The following is a 13,768-nucleotide window of genomic DNA, read 5'->3' as shown; positions in this document are numbered from 1 at the left end:
GACTGAGTGAAGTTCAGTTGTTCGACATGTTTAACTGCTTCGCCTCCCAGTTGGTGCAGCTCATTTCCTGAAGCATCAAGTCGTATTTGAGCTTTTCTAACATTTGGCGCAATTGTTTATAGCAACAGAATCAGTTTCATAGGCCGTTCAGTACAGCTAACAGTCAGATTTATGACCAGTTTTTACAAGATTCATACCTGATGATAATGATAATAATATGAAGAAGAAAATGTGTTGAGCTCAGACTTCATAATGTTGGAACGCAGCGCTGAAGCTCTGCTGTCAGACCAGAATGAACCAATAAGAAGGACTCAGACCACGCTGCCATTGAACACCTTAAACTCTGAAATTAAGTAACTTTAACCAAAAAAAGCAGCAGACGTGTGTCATAATGATGCAACGTGAAGTAAATGTAAAGGCTCTGTGAACTCAAACCAACAGATGGTTTGAAACATGAGTTCATCTGGACTCAGCAGAGCAAAGGACTCCCTGTGTCCTTCAGACCCTCCATTCAGATCAAAGCAAAGAAGCTCAGGAGGGGCCACAGGGGAGGGACCCTTCCTCATGACAGACAGACAGGAAGGAGATGTCACATCAGTGATGTGAGTTTAAGTCTAAGTCTAAGTGTAAGAGTTGTAAGGGAACTTAAGATTTACTGGGACTGGTCCAATCAGGTTTATCCTGACAACAAATAAACTTTGAATCAGTCTGAGAGCAGCCAATCAGGTTCCAGTTCAGGGGGGAAATGACAGTCTTTGTCTCCTCCTGTTCAGGGTTAGGTTTTCTTTTTTCTCTCATGTCTTTTTTGCTTCTTGTTAGTGATTTTTCTGTTTTTATTCTCCCCATTTATCAATCTTTCGTTCTGCTTTTTGCTTTATTTTTTATTGGTAAAGTTCCTCCATTTTTCCTCAGTTATTGTTTGTTTTTCCTTCTGTCTCCGCCCACAGAGCTCTGATTGATTTCACCTTCTTCCTTCATCCCTCCTTATTTTCCTCCCTCACACCCCAGCACAGTCTCATTGGTTCTAATTATCATAATCAGGCTCCAGGTGCCTCGATTGGCTCTCCGTCGCCGTCTGACTGCGCTCAGCGGTGGCGTGTGTCGTCCTGCCCCTTGGCGCCGTCGGCCAATCACCTTCCTCTGCTACGTCCTGTCAGTCAGTGCTCTGCGGCCACTGACCAACCGGGTAAGAGTGATTGCCGGCAGGTATCTGATTGGACGAAGGGAGATGGGGAGGGAGGGGAGCAACCGTGTGTGTGTGTGTGTGTGTGTGTGTGTGTGTGTGTGTGTGTGTGTGTGTGTGTGTGTGTGTGTGTGTGTGTGTGTGTGTGTGTGTGTGTGTGTGTTCAATTCAATTCAGTATACCTTTATTAGTCCCACAAGGGGAAATTCCAATTTACAGCTGCACCAGTAAAAGATAGCTTAGATAAAAACAATAAGTATATATATGTATGTCCTTTTGTTTTTTATTCTACTTCATTTTGTGTTTTATCTCCATTCTTCACCTCTATGAACAACTGCACCTTGTGTAGACACAACTTTTTGTTGTACAGATTTGAGTTGTTTTTTTAAGATGCTGACAAACCAGTTTCATATCCGCATTTAAATGTGAACTCCAAAGTATTGAGACTCGACCCCTGAGGAACAACAACTCTGTAAAACTGTAACGTGTCACATGTTGAATTTGTGATCTGTTGCTTCGTCGTATGTTCAGGACAGTTGATCTGGGCTCTTTGGTAACACTGAATGCAGAACGCACACGGAGGTAAGGTGGAATGTGTCTTTTTATTCGGGTAAACAACCACCAACCATGGACGCTGACAGTTTGACAGCCTGCATTACGGACTGCATTAACTTCTGTGTGGAAAATGTTGTGCCTACCAGAGAGGTACGGTGTTTCCCAAACAGCAAACCGGGTGTCCCTGGAACTGAACTCCCGACTGAACGAGAAGAAGAAGGTCTTTCAATCAGGGGACAAAGATGAGCTGAGGAGGGTGCCAACGGAGCTGAAACAGGAGATAAGGAGGGACAAGGACACCTGCAGGAGGAGGCTGGAGGGACAAGGACACCTGCAGGAGGAGGCTGGAGGGACAAGGACACCTGCAGGAGGAGGCTGGAGGGACAAGGACACCTGCAGGAGGAGGCTGGAGGGACAAGGACACCTGCAGGAGGAGGCTGGAGGAACAAGGACACCTGCAGGAGGAGGCTGGAGGGACAAGGACACCTGCAGGAGGAGGCTGGAGGGACAAGGACACCTGCAGGAGGAGGCTGGAGGGACAAGGACACCTGCAGGAGGAGGCTGGAGGGACAAGGACACCTGCAGGAGGAGGCTGGAGGAACAAGGACACCTGCAGGAGGAGGCTGGAGGAACAAGGACACCTGCAGGAGGAGGCTGGAGGGACAAGGACACCTGCAGGAGGAGGCTGGAGGAACAAGGACACCTGCAGGTGTCCTTGTTCCTCCAGCTGGAGGGACAAGGACACCTGCAGGAGGAGGCTGGAGGAACAAGGACACCTGCAGGAGGAGGCTGGAGGAACAAGGACACCTGCAGGAGGAGGCTGGAGGGACAAGGACACCTGCAGGAGGAGGCTGGAGGGACAAGGACACCTGCAGGAGGAGGCTGGAGGGACAAGGACACCTGCAGGAGGAGGCTGGAGGGACAAGGACACCTGCAGGAGGAGGCTGGAGGGACAAGGACACCTGCAGGAGGAGGCTGGAGGAACAAGGACACCTGCAGGAGGAGGCTGGAGGGACAAGGACACCTGCAGGAGGAGGCTGGAGGGACAAGGACACCTGCAGGAGGAGGCTGGAGGGACAAGGACACCTGCAGGAGGAGGCTGGAGGAACAAGGACACCTGCAGGAGGAGGCTGGAGGGACAAGGACACCTGCAGGAGGAGGCTGGAGGGACAAGGACACCTGCAGGAGGAGGCTGGAGGGACAAGGACACCTGCAGGAGGAGGCTGGAGGGACAAGGACACCTGCAGGAGGAGGCTGGAGGGACAAGGACACCTGCAGGAGGAGGCTGGAGGGACAAGGACACCTGCAGGAGGAGGCTGGAGGGACAAGGACACCTGCAGGAGGAGGCTGGAGGAACAAGGACACCTACAGGAGGAGGCTGGAGGGACAAGGACACCTGCAGGAGGAGGCTGGAGGGACAAGGACACCTGCAGGAGGAGGCTGGAGGGACAAGGACACCTGCAGGAGGAGGCTGGAGGGACAAGGACACCTGCAGGAGGAGGCTGGAGGGACAAGGACACCTGCAGGAGGAGGCTGGAGGGACAAGGACACCTGCAGGAGGAGGCTGGAGGGACAAGGACACCTGCAGGAGGAGGCTGGAGGGACAAGGACACCTGCAGGAGGAGGCTGGAGGGACAAGGACACCTGCAGGAGGAGGCTGGAGGGACAAGGACACCTGCAGGAGGAGGCTGGAGGGACAAGGACACCTGCAGGAGGAGGCTGGAGGGACAAGGACACCTGCAGGAGGAGGCTGGAGGGACAAGGACACCTGCAGGAGGAGGGCCTTCAGGGGAACAACACCAGAGAGGTTTGGAGCGGCCTGAAAAGCGTCTCAGGTCACAGCAGCGACAGTCCCTGAATCTTGAGGCTGAGAATGGGCAAATGAACTGAACCTGTTTTTCAACAGATTTGAAAAAGTTCCTCCCCCACCCACCAGAGTCTAGACCTGCCAGCGTTAATCTCCACACCCCCTTCCCCCCCCTCGCAGCTCCTCTGACACTAGCAGCACCCTCTTCACACTGCTAAACCCCCCTCCACTCCACATCACAGACTACATTCACCTCCCCCCACGTGCGCCTACAGGAGCAATCCCCCACCCAAGGAGCAGGAGTTGACTGCGCGAACCATCGCCAGCTCACCAGCAGACCACAGCATGTGAGGCTTCATGACAGCGTGTCCAGTATGGTAGTTTGCAGCAGGGGGGCTTCACAGGGGGCGGTGCTTCCTCTTCACCCTCTACGCATCACACTTCAGACACAACACCGACAGAAGTTCTCCAATGATACAGCCATCGTTAGACGCATATCACAGAGGAACTAACTGGAATACGGGGAGGACGTTACCAGCTTTGTCGACTTGTGTCGACTGAACCACCTGCACGTAAACGCGAGCCAGACAGAGATGCCAATTGATTTCCAAAAGAAGGCAGCACAGACCACACCAGTGAAGAGTTAACACTGTTAGGAAGGCTGAGCTCGTTTGGAGAATGTCAGACACGGTTCAAATATTATTGTACTTTCTATGGCAGTAGGATTTTTATAATCTGTACTTAATGTACATATACATCATTGTTTTTCTATTCTGTACCCTGTATTTTTTTTATCTTCACCCTTTTGGGTTAGAGGACAGAGATCTGATGTTAAGGAGTCCACATTTAATTATCCCATCTTGTTGTGCTATTGCAGTGGTGGTATTAATTGTTTTTAGGTTTTATGTGTAACTCCCATTTGCTTTGAATGAGTTGAGGTGGTCGGGGCAGACAGTCTCTTAACGGTTTTAATGGAAGCACAGCAAAGCCTGTAGGTCTGCAGCTCGACCTCCCTCTCAGCTCTCATGTTACAGTTGGTTATAGTTCACTTACAAACTCGCTCAGATTTCTGGAGATAAGAGCTGCTCCGTCCAAAGTGGGACAGATGCCGTCTCTCCTAATCAGACCAGGTCTTCCCCAGAATGTCCAACAATTATCGATGAGGAACAAGTGTGAAGACACACGGAGAACCACCCAGTGATGGAGCACGAATGAAGTCTTACAGTCTGACTGACCACGAACGCCACCCTCCTCTGTGAACACCACCCGCCTCTCTGAGCACCACCTCCACACTGGACAAATGTCAAATTTTGCTTGTTAGACCAGGCTCACCACCTCTTGGGATCCCACAGATTCATTTTGATGTGTAGATATGAAACATGAAACAATATGATTCAAAGTCATACATGTATGATGAGTATTGTTCAGGACAGACTCTCAGGTGTTGAAACATCAACATAACACATTATTCAGTACAACATCAAACAACAAGAGACATATCAGCGCGTTCATAAAGAGAAAATGAGGGACGCTCAGAAGTCAAGTGCCACTTTTTTCTTCAGCTTATTCTGCTTTTCCTCTTGTCCCCATCACTCTGTGCTGTCTCTCCACTCTCACTGCCTCCTTCACTTCTCCAACAGCTGAATATTCTTGAACACATAAAATATTTCAGTAATATTCTTCTTGTATAAACCCAGACTATAATAATTAATATTTAGTTTCCTGTTTGGTGCTGCAGGTGGCGTTGTATCGCTCCCTCCCGACTCGCCTCCTCTCTCGGGCCTGGGGTCGTCTGAATGGGGTAGAGCTCCCCACTTGGCTCCGAAAACCCGTCTACTCGCTCTACATCTGGACCTTTGGTGTCAACATGCAGGTCCGGAAGAACCTTGATTTTTTTTCACTACTGTTTTTTGTAGCTGTTCTTTTTTATTTATTCATTTTTCTAACATTTTAAATTGAACTGGGCTGTGTGGGGTAATTGGGTTGTTTGGGATGGTTGGGCTGGGGGCGGCACAGTGGCGCAGCAGGTAGTGTGAAGTTTGCATGTTGTTCCCGTGCATGCGTGGCTTCTCTCCGGCTTCCTCCCACAGACCCACAACATGCTCGTCAGGTTATCTGGTGACTATGAAATTAGGCTTTTTTCGCAGTGTGAGCGTGAATGTTTGTATGTCTCTATTTGTTGCCCTGCGATCGACTGGCGACCGGTTCAGGGTGTACCCCGCCTCTCCGCCGTTGACAGCTGGGATAGGCTCCATTTTTGCTTCATATTTATTGAATTTCTAAATATTGTTGTTGTGTTTTGATTTTGATATTTTTTTATCCTTTTCTTCACTCTTGTTCTTTTCTCTCTCTGTCGTTGAAAAGGAGGCAGCCGTGGAGGATTTACATCACTACAGGAATCTTGGTGAATTTTTCCGCCGACGGCTCAAACCTGCAGTGCGACCGCTCTGCGCCTCCTCCTGTCTGGTAACTCCTCGTCCTCTTTGATCCCTCCCTTTGTTTCTCTTTCCTCCCTTCCCCTTTTCTAGATCATGGGTTTTTGTAAAATATATTTGTTAATATTTCTCATGCTTTTGTGTTTGCTGTCTTTGAATTTTTATGAATATTTATTTCAAAAGTTGTGAATGTATTTCTGTAAGTTCCCTAAACTAAGCGTTAGTCTTTCAGATGTGAAATTGGCATTAAATTTGGTTGATTGGTGCTTGATGAAAGACAAAAGATTAGAAGTTGGACCTGCTGACCTGCTGCCTTTTCTGAATTTATTTGTATTTTCCCTCTTTCTGTGTGTGAAACTTTGAACTGTCCATCACCCATTTTAGAGTGAATTGCAGTTGAAAAAAACTTCTACAGTGTGGTTTTAGTTATCAGACCCATCAGGAAGAATTAGCACACGATATTAATACGTCTGACTTTTGTGGTATAATAATCAATCCAAGGAACAAATTATGGTAACAGTTTATATAATGATAACAATACTGACTAACAAAATAATGTGAGGTCTGATGTAGGTAGTTTATGTCGCCTGTTTTTCAGGATTAAAACTTCGTATAATTTAAGTGAGATCTGTGGGTTTCTTATTAGTTATTCAGAGGTGAAATTCAGTGTTTCAGCCTTCTCTCTCTTTTGTGTGTCAGACCTCTCCAGCCGATGGGAGAATCCTCCACTTTGGTCGGGTAAAGAACTCAGAGGTTGAGCAGGTGAAGGGGGTCACCTACAGTCTGGAGAACTTTCTTGGTCCACAGAAGAGGCAGAGCGACAGTGAGACCACACCCACTCCACCCCAGCCCATGTGACGGAACAAATCGCTTGTAAATCTGTCAGAGGCTTCGAGTAAAGCCCAAACACTTAGACCAAGAAAGAAACAAATGAAGACGCACTGAATAATGTTCATTATTTCTTTTTTTAATTTACTGACCTAAGTTTAAAAACCTTACAATGCCTTTAAATTTCGTGAAAGGAGGGTAATGACCTGTCCTAGACTCAAGACACAAACTGTCGGACTTGGACTTGACTTGGCACTTGCATGCCTTGATTTAGAACTTGTCTTGATTTGGGATTTGTTGGCCTTGACAAATCTGGAGAACTTCTTGGGTCCACAACCTGGTAAAGGCTTATTCCGTCCACATTTCTCTGTCTCTTTAGACTCCTCATCGACCTTCCGGGACCTCCTTTTGTCGTCTCCAGATAATGACCTTTTCCATGTCGTGGTCTACCTGGCTCCAGGTGACTATCACTGTTTCCATTCTCCCACAGACTGGAAGGTGGAGCTTCGGCGTCATTTCCCAGGTGAGACTCTGTTCACCTGTTCAGTCTGATTTCTGCTCTCAATCTGTTCCTTATCTCTCTCTCTCTCTCTGTCTCCCCCCCCCCCCTCCCCCCCCCCCTCTCCCCCCCCCCCCCCCCCCGCTCCTCAGGCTCGTTAATGTCAGTTAACCCAGGCGTGGCTCGTGTGGTCAAAGAGCTCTTCTGCCTTAACGAGCGTGTGGCGCTCACTGGCCAATGGCAGTACGGCTTCTTCTCGTTAACGGCAGTTGGAGCCACAAACGTTGGCTCCATCAGGGTTTATTTTGACCAGGTGAGGACAGAGGATTATTTTGGGTAAGGGTTAGGTTATGAAGATCATGACTCATGTACAACAACTTACCATCAATCAGCAATAATTTGGAAGTTATTGAGGGAAAACTCTGACTGGCTTTGTAGTTGTACAATATTGTCATGCAGAATAAGGTATTAATAAGTGCTTTATAATGACTAATGAAGAGCTTTATGCTAAGCTGTTACTTAATGATGAATATCTCTACGCTATATAAAGTGTTATGCTAAAACTGATATGATGATTGAGAACTTTTAGTCAGTTATCATGATTACTTTTGGCTAATTATTAGACAAACGATCGGAAATTATAAAGACATTTTCAGAAAATGTTGGTAATTTTTAATATAATAATTACACTTTAAAAAATGTTTTTAAATGTTTGTTTGTTTTGTCATTTTGTTATGGATTTATTCACCTTTTATTTGTATTGTAGTTGGATGTGTTACCAGCAGTCAGCAGTATTTTAGGGGTATTTTCTTGTATTCTATTAATCTGTCTATTAATGACATGAATATGCTGTTTGTGTGTTGACATCGTTATCCTCAGGAGCTTCAGACAAACGCTCCTCGCTACAGTAAAGGCTCCTTCCACGACCGCAGCTACGTTGCCATTGGCGACCAGTTGTTAAATGCAGCAGATGAAGGGGGTGTGGTTGCGGTTGATGGAGGGGGCGTGGCCTTACAGAAGGGGGCAGCTGTGGGGGAGTTTAACCTCGGCTCCACCATCGTTCTGCTGTTTGAAGCTCCAAAAGACTTCAACTTCAACCTGAAGCCTGGACAGCGAATCAGAGTGGGAGAGGGGCTTGGCAGCCTCTGATGGGCCAAGCTGCAGACTCAGGGGGAGGGGTCTGATGATGAGGAACTGCTGGAGACTAATTAAAGACAGATTTTAAGAGTTGAAGGCATTGTGGGTAAGTTTCTCTGTAACAAAGAAGCTGTGGACGACATAAAGATATTTTTATGACAAAGACTCAAACTCCCAGAATGCCTTTTGCGCCATGAAGGGGGAAATGGGGAAATGCCAAACCTCTCTCTCTCTATATATATATTCCTTTAAAATCACCAAAACCGAACTAACATAAACACTGAGATCATATTTAACAGACTGGTCACACAACAAGCTAATAATCTATTTTTCATCCAAGTCCAACAGGATCAGCTTTACACAAAGTGAAATAAAGAGTTCCACCGTCCACTGATACACTTTGAATGTCTGGAGCTTTATTGTTCACTTCTTGTTGTGAAAAGTCCAGTCAAAGCTATCAGAGCCGTCGCGGCTTCATTCCACGTCCGGCTGCATCGAGCGCCGGCAGCGGTGGCAGAACTGCTTCACCAGACGCAACCAAGAATCGTCTGTTTCTGACAAAAGCCGTGTCAAGCTGCACGGAGCAGCACGCACACTAACAGTACAGAGCATCCTGTCAGTTTTCAAAATAAAACACCCTGTGCAGACTCGTGATCATAAAGGGTTAGGGACTCAGACACATAAGAAGCAACGTAGCTGACTCACCCATGGTGGGAGCAACGTCTGTCTCTGAAACAGTCCTGGGGGGTTTGAAGATGCATGGAATCGTGTCACAGAGGTGACGTTCAAAAGTTTCAAAAGCAGTTGGTGGAAACTCAACTGGATCCCCATGATTGGTCAAAAACAAGTAAAATAATTACGTTTCTGAATGTAAAAGTGTGACCAGGCAAAAGAAAAGGTGAAGCGTCTCATTCACCTGTGCATACGAACTGTGTTTATTGTTGTTGCTTTTCTAAAATATGTAATTATGAATAAATATTTCTTTCTCAGCAACTTTGTCTTCATCACAGTTAATAATGAAGTTGATATTATATATTAGAACAATTACACCAGTGTTTATGTACAAATTCTGATTGAACTTATGGGTTAACACGCTGAAAGGACGCGAGGATGTTTACATTTGATACTTCTCTGGTACTACTGCAGTAATGTAGTACAACTTGTAACAGCACTTGTATTTTTACAGTGTGGTATTGTTATTGAATGACCTGAATTCCGCTAATATTATCTACACTATCTATTCACTAACTCCTAAAAATAGATATAAACACACACTACAGACCACGTAAGATAACATAATAATCCAGTTAATGCAGTTCTAAATAATCATCGACTTTCTTTTCTTTTGGATTTTTGATGTTTGTTTCTAAATTTGATTAAACTGAAACACGACATACCGATTGTTGTAAAATATCGAAGGTTTTTACGTTGTCAGTCAGAATAAATGTATCCGCACAAAGAGACGTCTGAGCTCAGCACACGTATTGGTCAGTCCTAGCTCCGCCTGGGGCAACAGAACCAGCAGCAGAGCCAATAGGATGGCAGCGCGCAGCAGTTGCCATAGCGATGGAAACGCGGCTCAGCTAGACCTCCGTGTGACCAGCTGTCATCGGCGACCTCCTTCCCCAACCAGAGCTTCCCGTCCCGCACCGGATCTCCGGCCAGTGCCCCCTCCCTGCGGCCAGAGCTCCAGGAGGACAGGGAGCAGGAGGAGGTGCAGGTCTGCTGGGCCTTCACTCCCAGGAAGGAGGCCAAATCCAGGTCCAGACCTGCTGCTCCTCCTCTGGGCCGAGGTGTGTTCTGTCGACACTGAGGACACGGGATCCACACCTGGAGGACAGGAGAGTACTTGATGTCGGCCATGACACTTCAACTCCTTCTGTTCCACCTGTGAGACCTTCAGCACGCTCATGTTCATATAATGTGCATGACAACATGTTCGGGGGAGTGTTGATGATGTCATCACTCACCTGTTCATTGATGACCGTGTCCAGTCTCTTCAGACACGCCTGGCAGAAGGCGTGGCCACAGTGCAGGCGCCGTGGCAACCGTGTCGCCAGGTCGTAGCTGCCAAAGCACACAATACACACCAGGTCTTGCCTCCTCAGTGACATCATCGTGTCCACGGCAACACTGGAAGGAGGAGGGGGGAGGGGCTGAGAGGTCACTTCCTGTTCCTCTTTTGTGTTGTTCAACATTTTTTCCTGATAGACAAGAAGAAAAGTCTCTGTACAGGATTCATTTTTAGAGCAAAATGTCTGTCTGTCTGTCTGTCTGTCTGTCTGTCTGTCTGTCTGTCTCTCTCTGCCGGTCTGTCTGTCTGTCTGTCTGTCTGTCTGTCTGTCTGTCTGTCTGTCTGTCTGTCTGTCTGTCTCTCTGTCTCTGCCGGTCTCTCTGTCTGTCTGTCTCTCTCTCTGTCTGTCTGTCTGTCTGTCTGTCTGTCTGTCTGTCTCTCTGTCTCTGTCTGTCTGTCTATGAACATGTATGTATAAAGACATAAAGTTATGATGTAATGTGGCTCCAGCCACCATTATTACATCATAACTCTCTGTGACATCACATCGTACTTGATGAGAGTGTTTGTTGGTGTTTTGAAGGAAACTGCTGAGTGATCTGTTCCTGTTTGTGTTCATTGTCCAATCAGAAGATCAGACTTCATCCTCCTCTTCATTCACAGAAAAACAGATTTTTACCAGCTGCACTCTGATTGGACGGATTTTTAAAGGAGACTTACCCAAATCTTCTTTTTGTCCCCTGTTTCTTCACATCACATCCTTCTTTTTAATCCTTCTCTTCTCTTCCCTTTCTTGTTTATTGTTCTTTACACTTTTCCTCTGTCCTGTCGCCTGTTATTGTTTGTCATTTCTTCTATTGCACCTCTTCATTTGCTCCAGCTTTTCTTTTTGTTTTTCTTTCTTTTCTTTTATTATTCTCGTCTTCTTTTATTTCTTCTTCTTCTTTGCTGCTTTCCTTGTCTGCTCTGTCTTTTCTTCTTGTTGTTCCTCACCACCTCTCCTTTAGTCTCTCTTTTCTTTCATCTCTTTAAGTTTGTTTGTTTTCATCTCTTCCTCTTTCCTTGTTTTCTATCTCTTGTTCTCTCCTTTTTATTCCCTCTTTTCTTGTTCATTTAGTCTTTTCTTCTCTGTTAGTTCTCGTTGTTCTTCTATGTGCTTCAGAGAGAGAGAGAGAGAGAGAGAGAGAGAGAGAGAGAGAGAGAGAGAGAGTCACCTTTATCAATAATTCAGCCTTGCTCGGCCAACAGCAGACACACTGAATATCACTTGATTGGTAAACAGTTATTGTTATACATGAACATAAGTAATTTTACGCATCATATTTGATAATGTGTTAACTTTAAATACCAAATCTTTTCATGACACAAATATAATAGAAAGCAAACAATAATAACAACAAAAATTCAAATATACAAGAAAAAGCTGTCTACATAGACTAAATTTACATTTAAACACAAAAACTACAACAAAAGCTTCAATGTAAAATGTTTCCTGTAAAATCTAAATGAAATATATAAAACAGAAAGAGTCAAATGCTGCTCTTAACAAATAAGCAAAACAAATATCAATAATAAAAAGGTTTAACCACTGAGGTGTAAACATAAAGTGACATAACTGAAATCAATAACTTATCAATAACTGAAAATAGTACACTCAATGCACAGTAAAACATACAATCATAGAAAAATATTGTTCAATCATCAATTTTCTGATCTGTAAACTGATCAGCCAATAGAAAGTGGAGCTGCTCTCAGGTTTCAGTTGGCCGCAGGTATCAGCCTATCAGCTTACGGTTCAGTGCGCACTGAGGGAGGTCGCCTAGCAACAGAGACATACAGACGGAGAACACGTCTCGTTATATCTAAATTCATGTGGTTCATTTTAACAACAGAGGAAAAAATAAAACCAGCTGAGCTGAGACCGTTACCATGGAGACACAGACTGTATATATGAACAGACGCTGGGTCCCGTTCAGGCTCAGTCCTGCATTATATACTCGACTCTTTCACAGCTGATCTGGGACAGAACCAAAGATGATCGGGTTCAGCTGGTTCACCATCTCCACATCCAGGTCCTGAAAACCAGCTGCAGAACGTAAGACACTGACGACGGGTCTCCTACAGAACTCTTTCAGTTTCAGAGACATACAAATCGATTGATTTAGAGGTTGTTTTTTTTTACTTCATAATCAGGTCACCAGGACCCCCTCCTCAAGGATGTCCCAGAAGAAAAACAGTTTTCCAGAAAAAGATCTGAAACATAAACCCTTCATAGCCAGAAAGAGGTTGTAAGGTTTACTCATCTGTGAGAAATCTCCATTTACACCAAATGAAAGAGCTAAAACATCCATTCATTTTCTGAATTGTTTCTTGTGTAAATAAAATTACTTAATTTTCAGAAGTAAAACTATGCCAACATTTCAGGTCCTGTTTGATCTGGACTGAAAGGAGTCCAGGTTCAAAATCTCCTTACCATTCCCTTAAAAATGAGCCTAAAACGCCTCTCCAAGGCAGACCCATTTTTTTTGCGATCAGACACTGGCAGGTGATGGTATGTGGAAGCAATTAGCTGGAAAACACAATGGGACCACAGCACGAAGCCTTGCTCGAGTCCAAGTTCAATTAAAGCTGATCACAATACACAGAAACTGAATATTGTCATGTTTTCTCTAATGGCATATTTAGCCCTCCTCCAAAAAAAGGAAATTTACTATATATGTATCTCCATAAATATCTATATTTAGATTCATGAAATCTAAAGTTTTCATCATCTATATGAATATATATTTAATATCTCCACTTCCTGTGCCACAGCGATCCTCTGACTCCAGGCTGCAGTCGTCTCCAGCCCCTGGGCTACGCCCATCTTCTGTTTTGGATATTGATCTAGGTACATCAGGTGGGACCAGTGCATTCAGTCTCTTACCTGCTCAGGCAGTACTTTTCCACTCTCAGTCCCGCTGCCAGCCACGCCCTGCCCACTCACCCGACTCTCGCCTGATCCTCATTTCCAATCAGTCCAGTATTTCAGCTGCTCTCCTACGCGCACTCTTTGCCAGATTGTTTTTCGCTTCATGCCAGACTTCAACGTTCATCACTGCACAGATCTCTTGTGACCAGACGCACCTGCCTGACTTGTCTGATGTCCTGTCCTCCAGTAAATAGCCTTCTGTCTCTGACGAGTCTTGGCCTGTATTTCCTGTATCTTTGTTTGCCTTTGAATGTTTGGTGTTGGCTTCAACAAACATTTCAAGAGACTTTGAACTTATTGCTGCTTATTTGTTTCTGCAAAGTCTGAGATTTAAGTTGG

The 13,768-nt window shown here is 45.5% G+C and overlaps 2 protein-coding genes across 4 annotated transcripts in view; one reads left to right on the top strand and one right to left on the bottom strand.

Annotated features, from left to right (window-relative positions):
• Positions 1-9,436, top strand: part of pisd (phosphatidylserine decarboxylase) — a 16,118-nt gene extending 6,682 nt beyond the window's left edge. The window contains exons 2-8 of one of the 3 annotated variants that reach the window (XM_070989671.1): positions 1,042-1,186; positions 5,284-5,418; positions 5,910-6,011; positions 6,680-6,803; positions 7,188-7,331; positions 7,460-7,620; positions 8,187-9,436. In XM_070989671.1, coding sequence (XP_070845772.1) covers positions 1,042-1,186; positions 5,284-5,418; positions 5,910-6,011; positions 6,680-6,803; positions 7,188-7,331; positions 7,460-7,620; positions 8,187-8,456 — 1,081 coding nt within the window. In that variant the 3' untranslated portion in view covers positions 8,457-9,436. Of the gene's footprint in view, positions 1-1,008; positions 1,187-5,283; positions 5,419-5,909; positions 6,012-6,679; positions 6,804-7,187; positions 7,332-7,459; positions 7,621-8,186 lie in introns of all 3 variants that reach the window. The other 2 variants (XM_070989670.1, XM_070989672.1) reach the window with 2 other exon arrangements.
• A 502-nt stretch (positions 9,437-9,938) lies between these two features.
• On the bottom strand, positions 9,939-10,642 carry rnf224 (ring finger protein 224). The gene is made up of 2 exons (XM_070989414.1): positions 10,415-10,642; positions 9,939-10,274 (listed from the first exon to the last, which is right to left on the bottom strand). The coding sequence occupies exons 1-2, from the start codon at positions 10,640-10,642 to the stop codon at positions 9,939-9,941; spliced, it is 564 nt and encodes a 187-aa protein (XP_070845515.1).
• Positions 10,643-13,768: the final 3,126 nt, after the last annotated feature.

This window comes from Chaetodon trifascialis, chromosome 20, assembly GCF_039877785.1.
Source record: "Chaetodon trifascialis isolate fChaTrf1 chromosome 20, fChaTrf1.hap1, whole genome shotgun sequence".
In the NCBI taxonomy this organism is placed as follows: domain Eukaryota; kingdom Metazoa; phylum Chordata; class Actinopteri; order Chaetodontiformes; family Chaetodontidae; genus Chaetodon; species Chaetodon trifascialis.
This window is presented reverse-complemented; position numbering and strand designations above follow the sequence as displayed.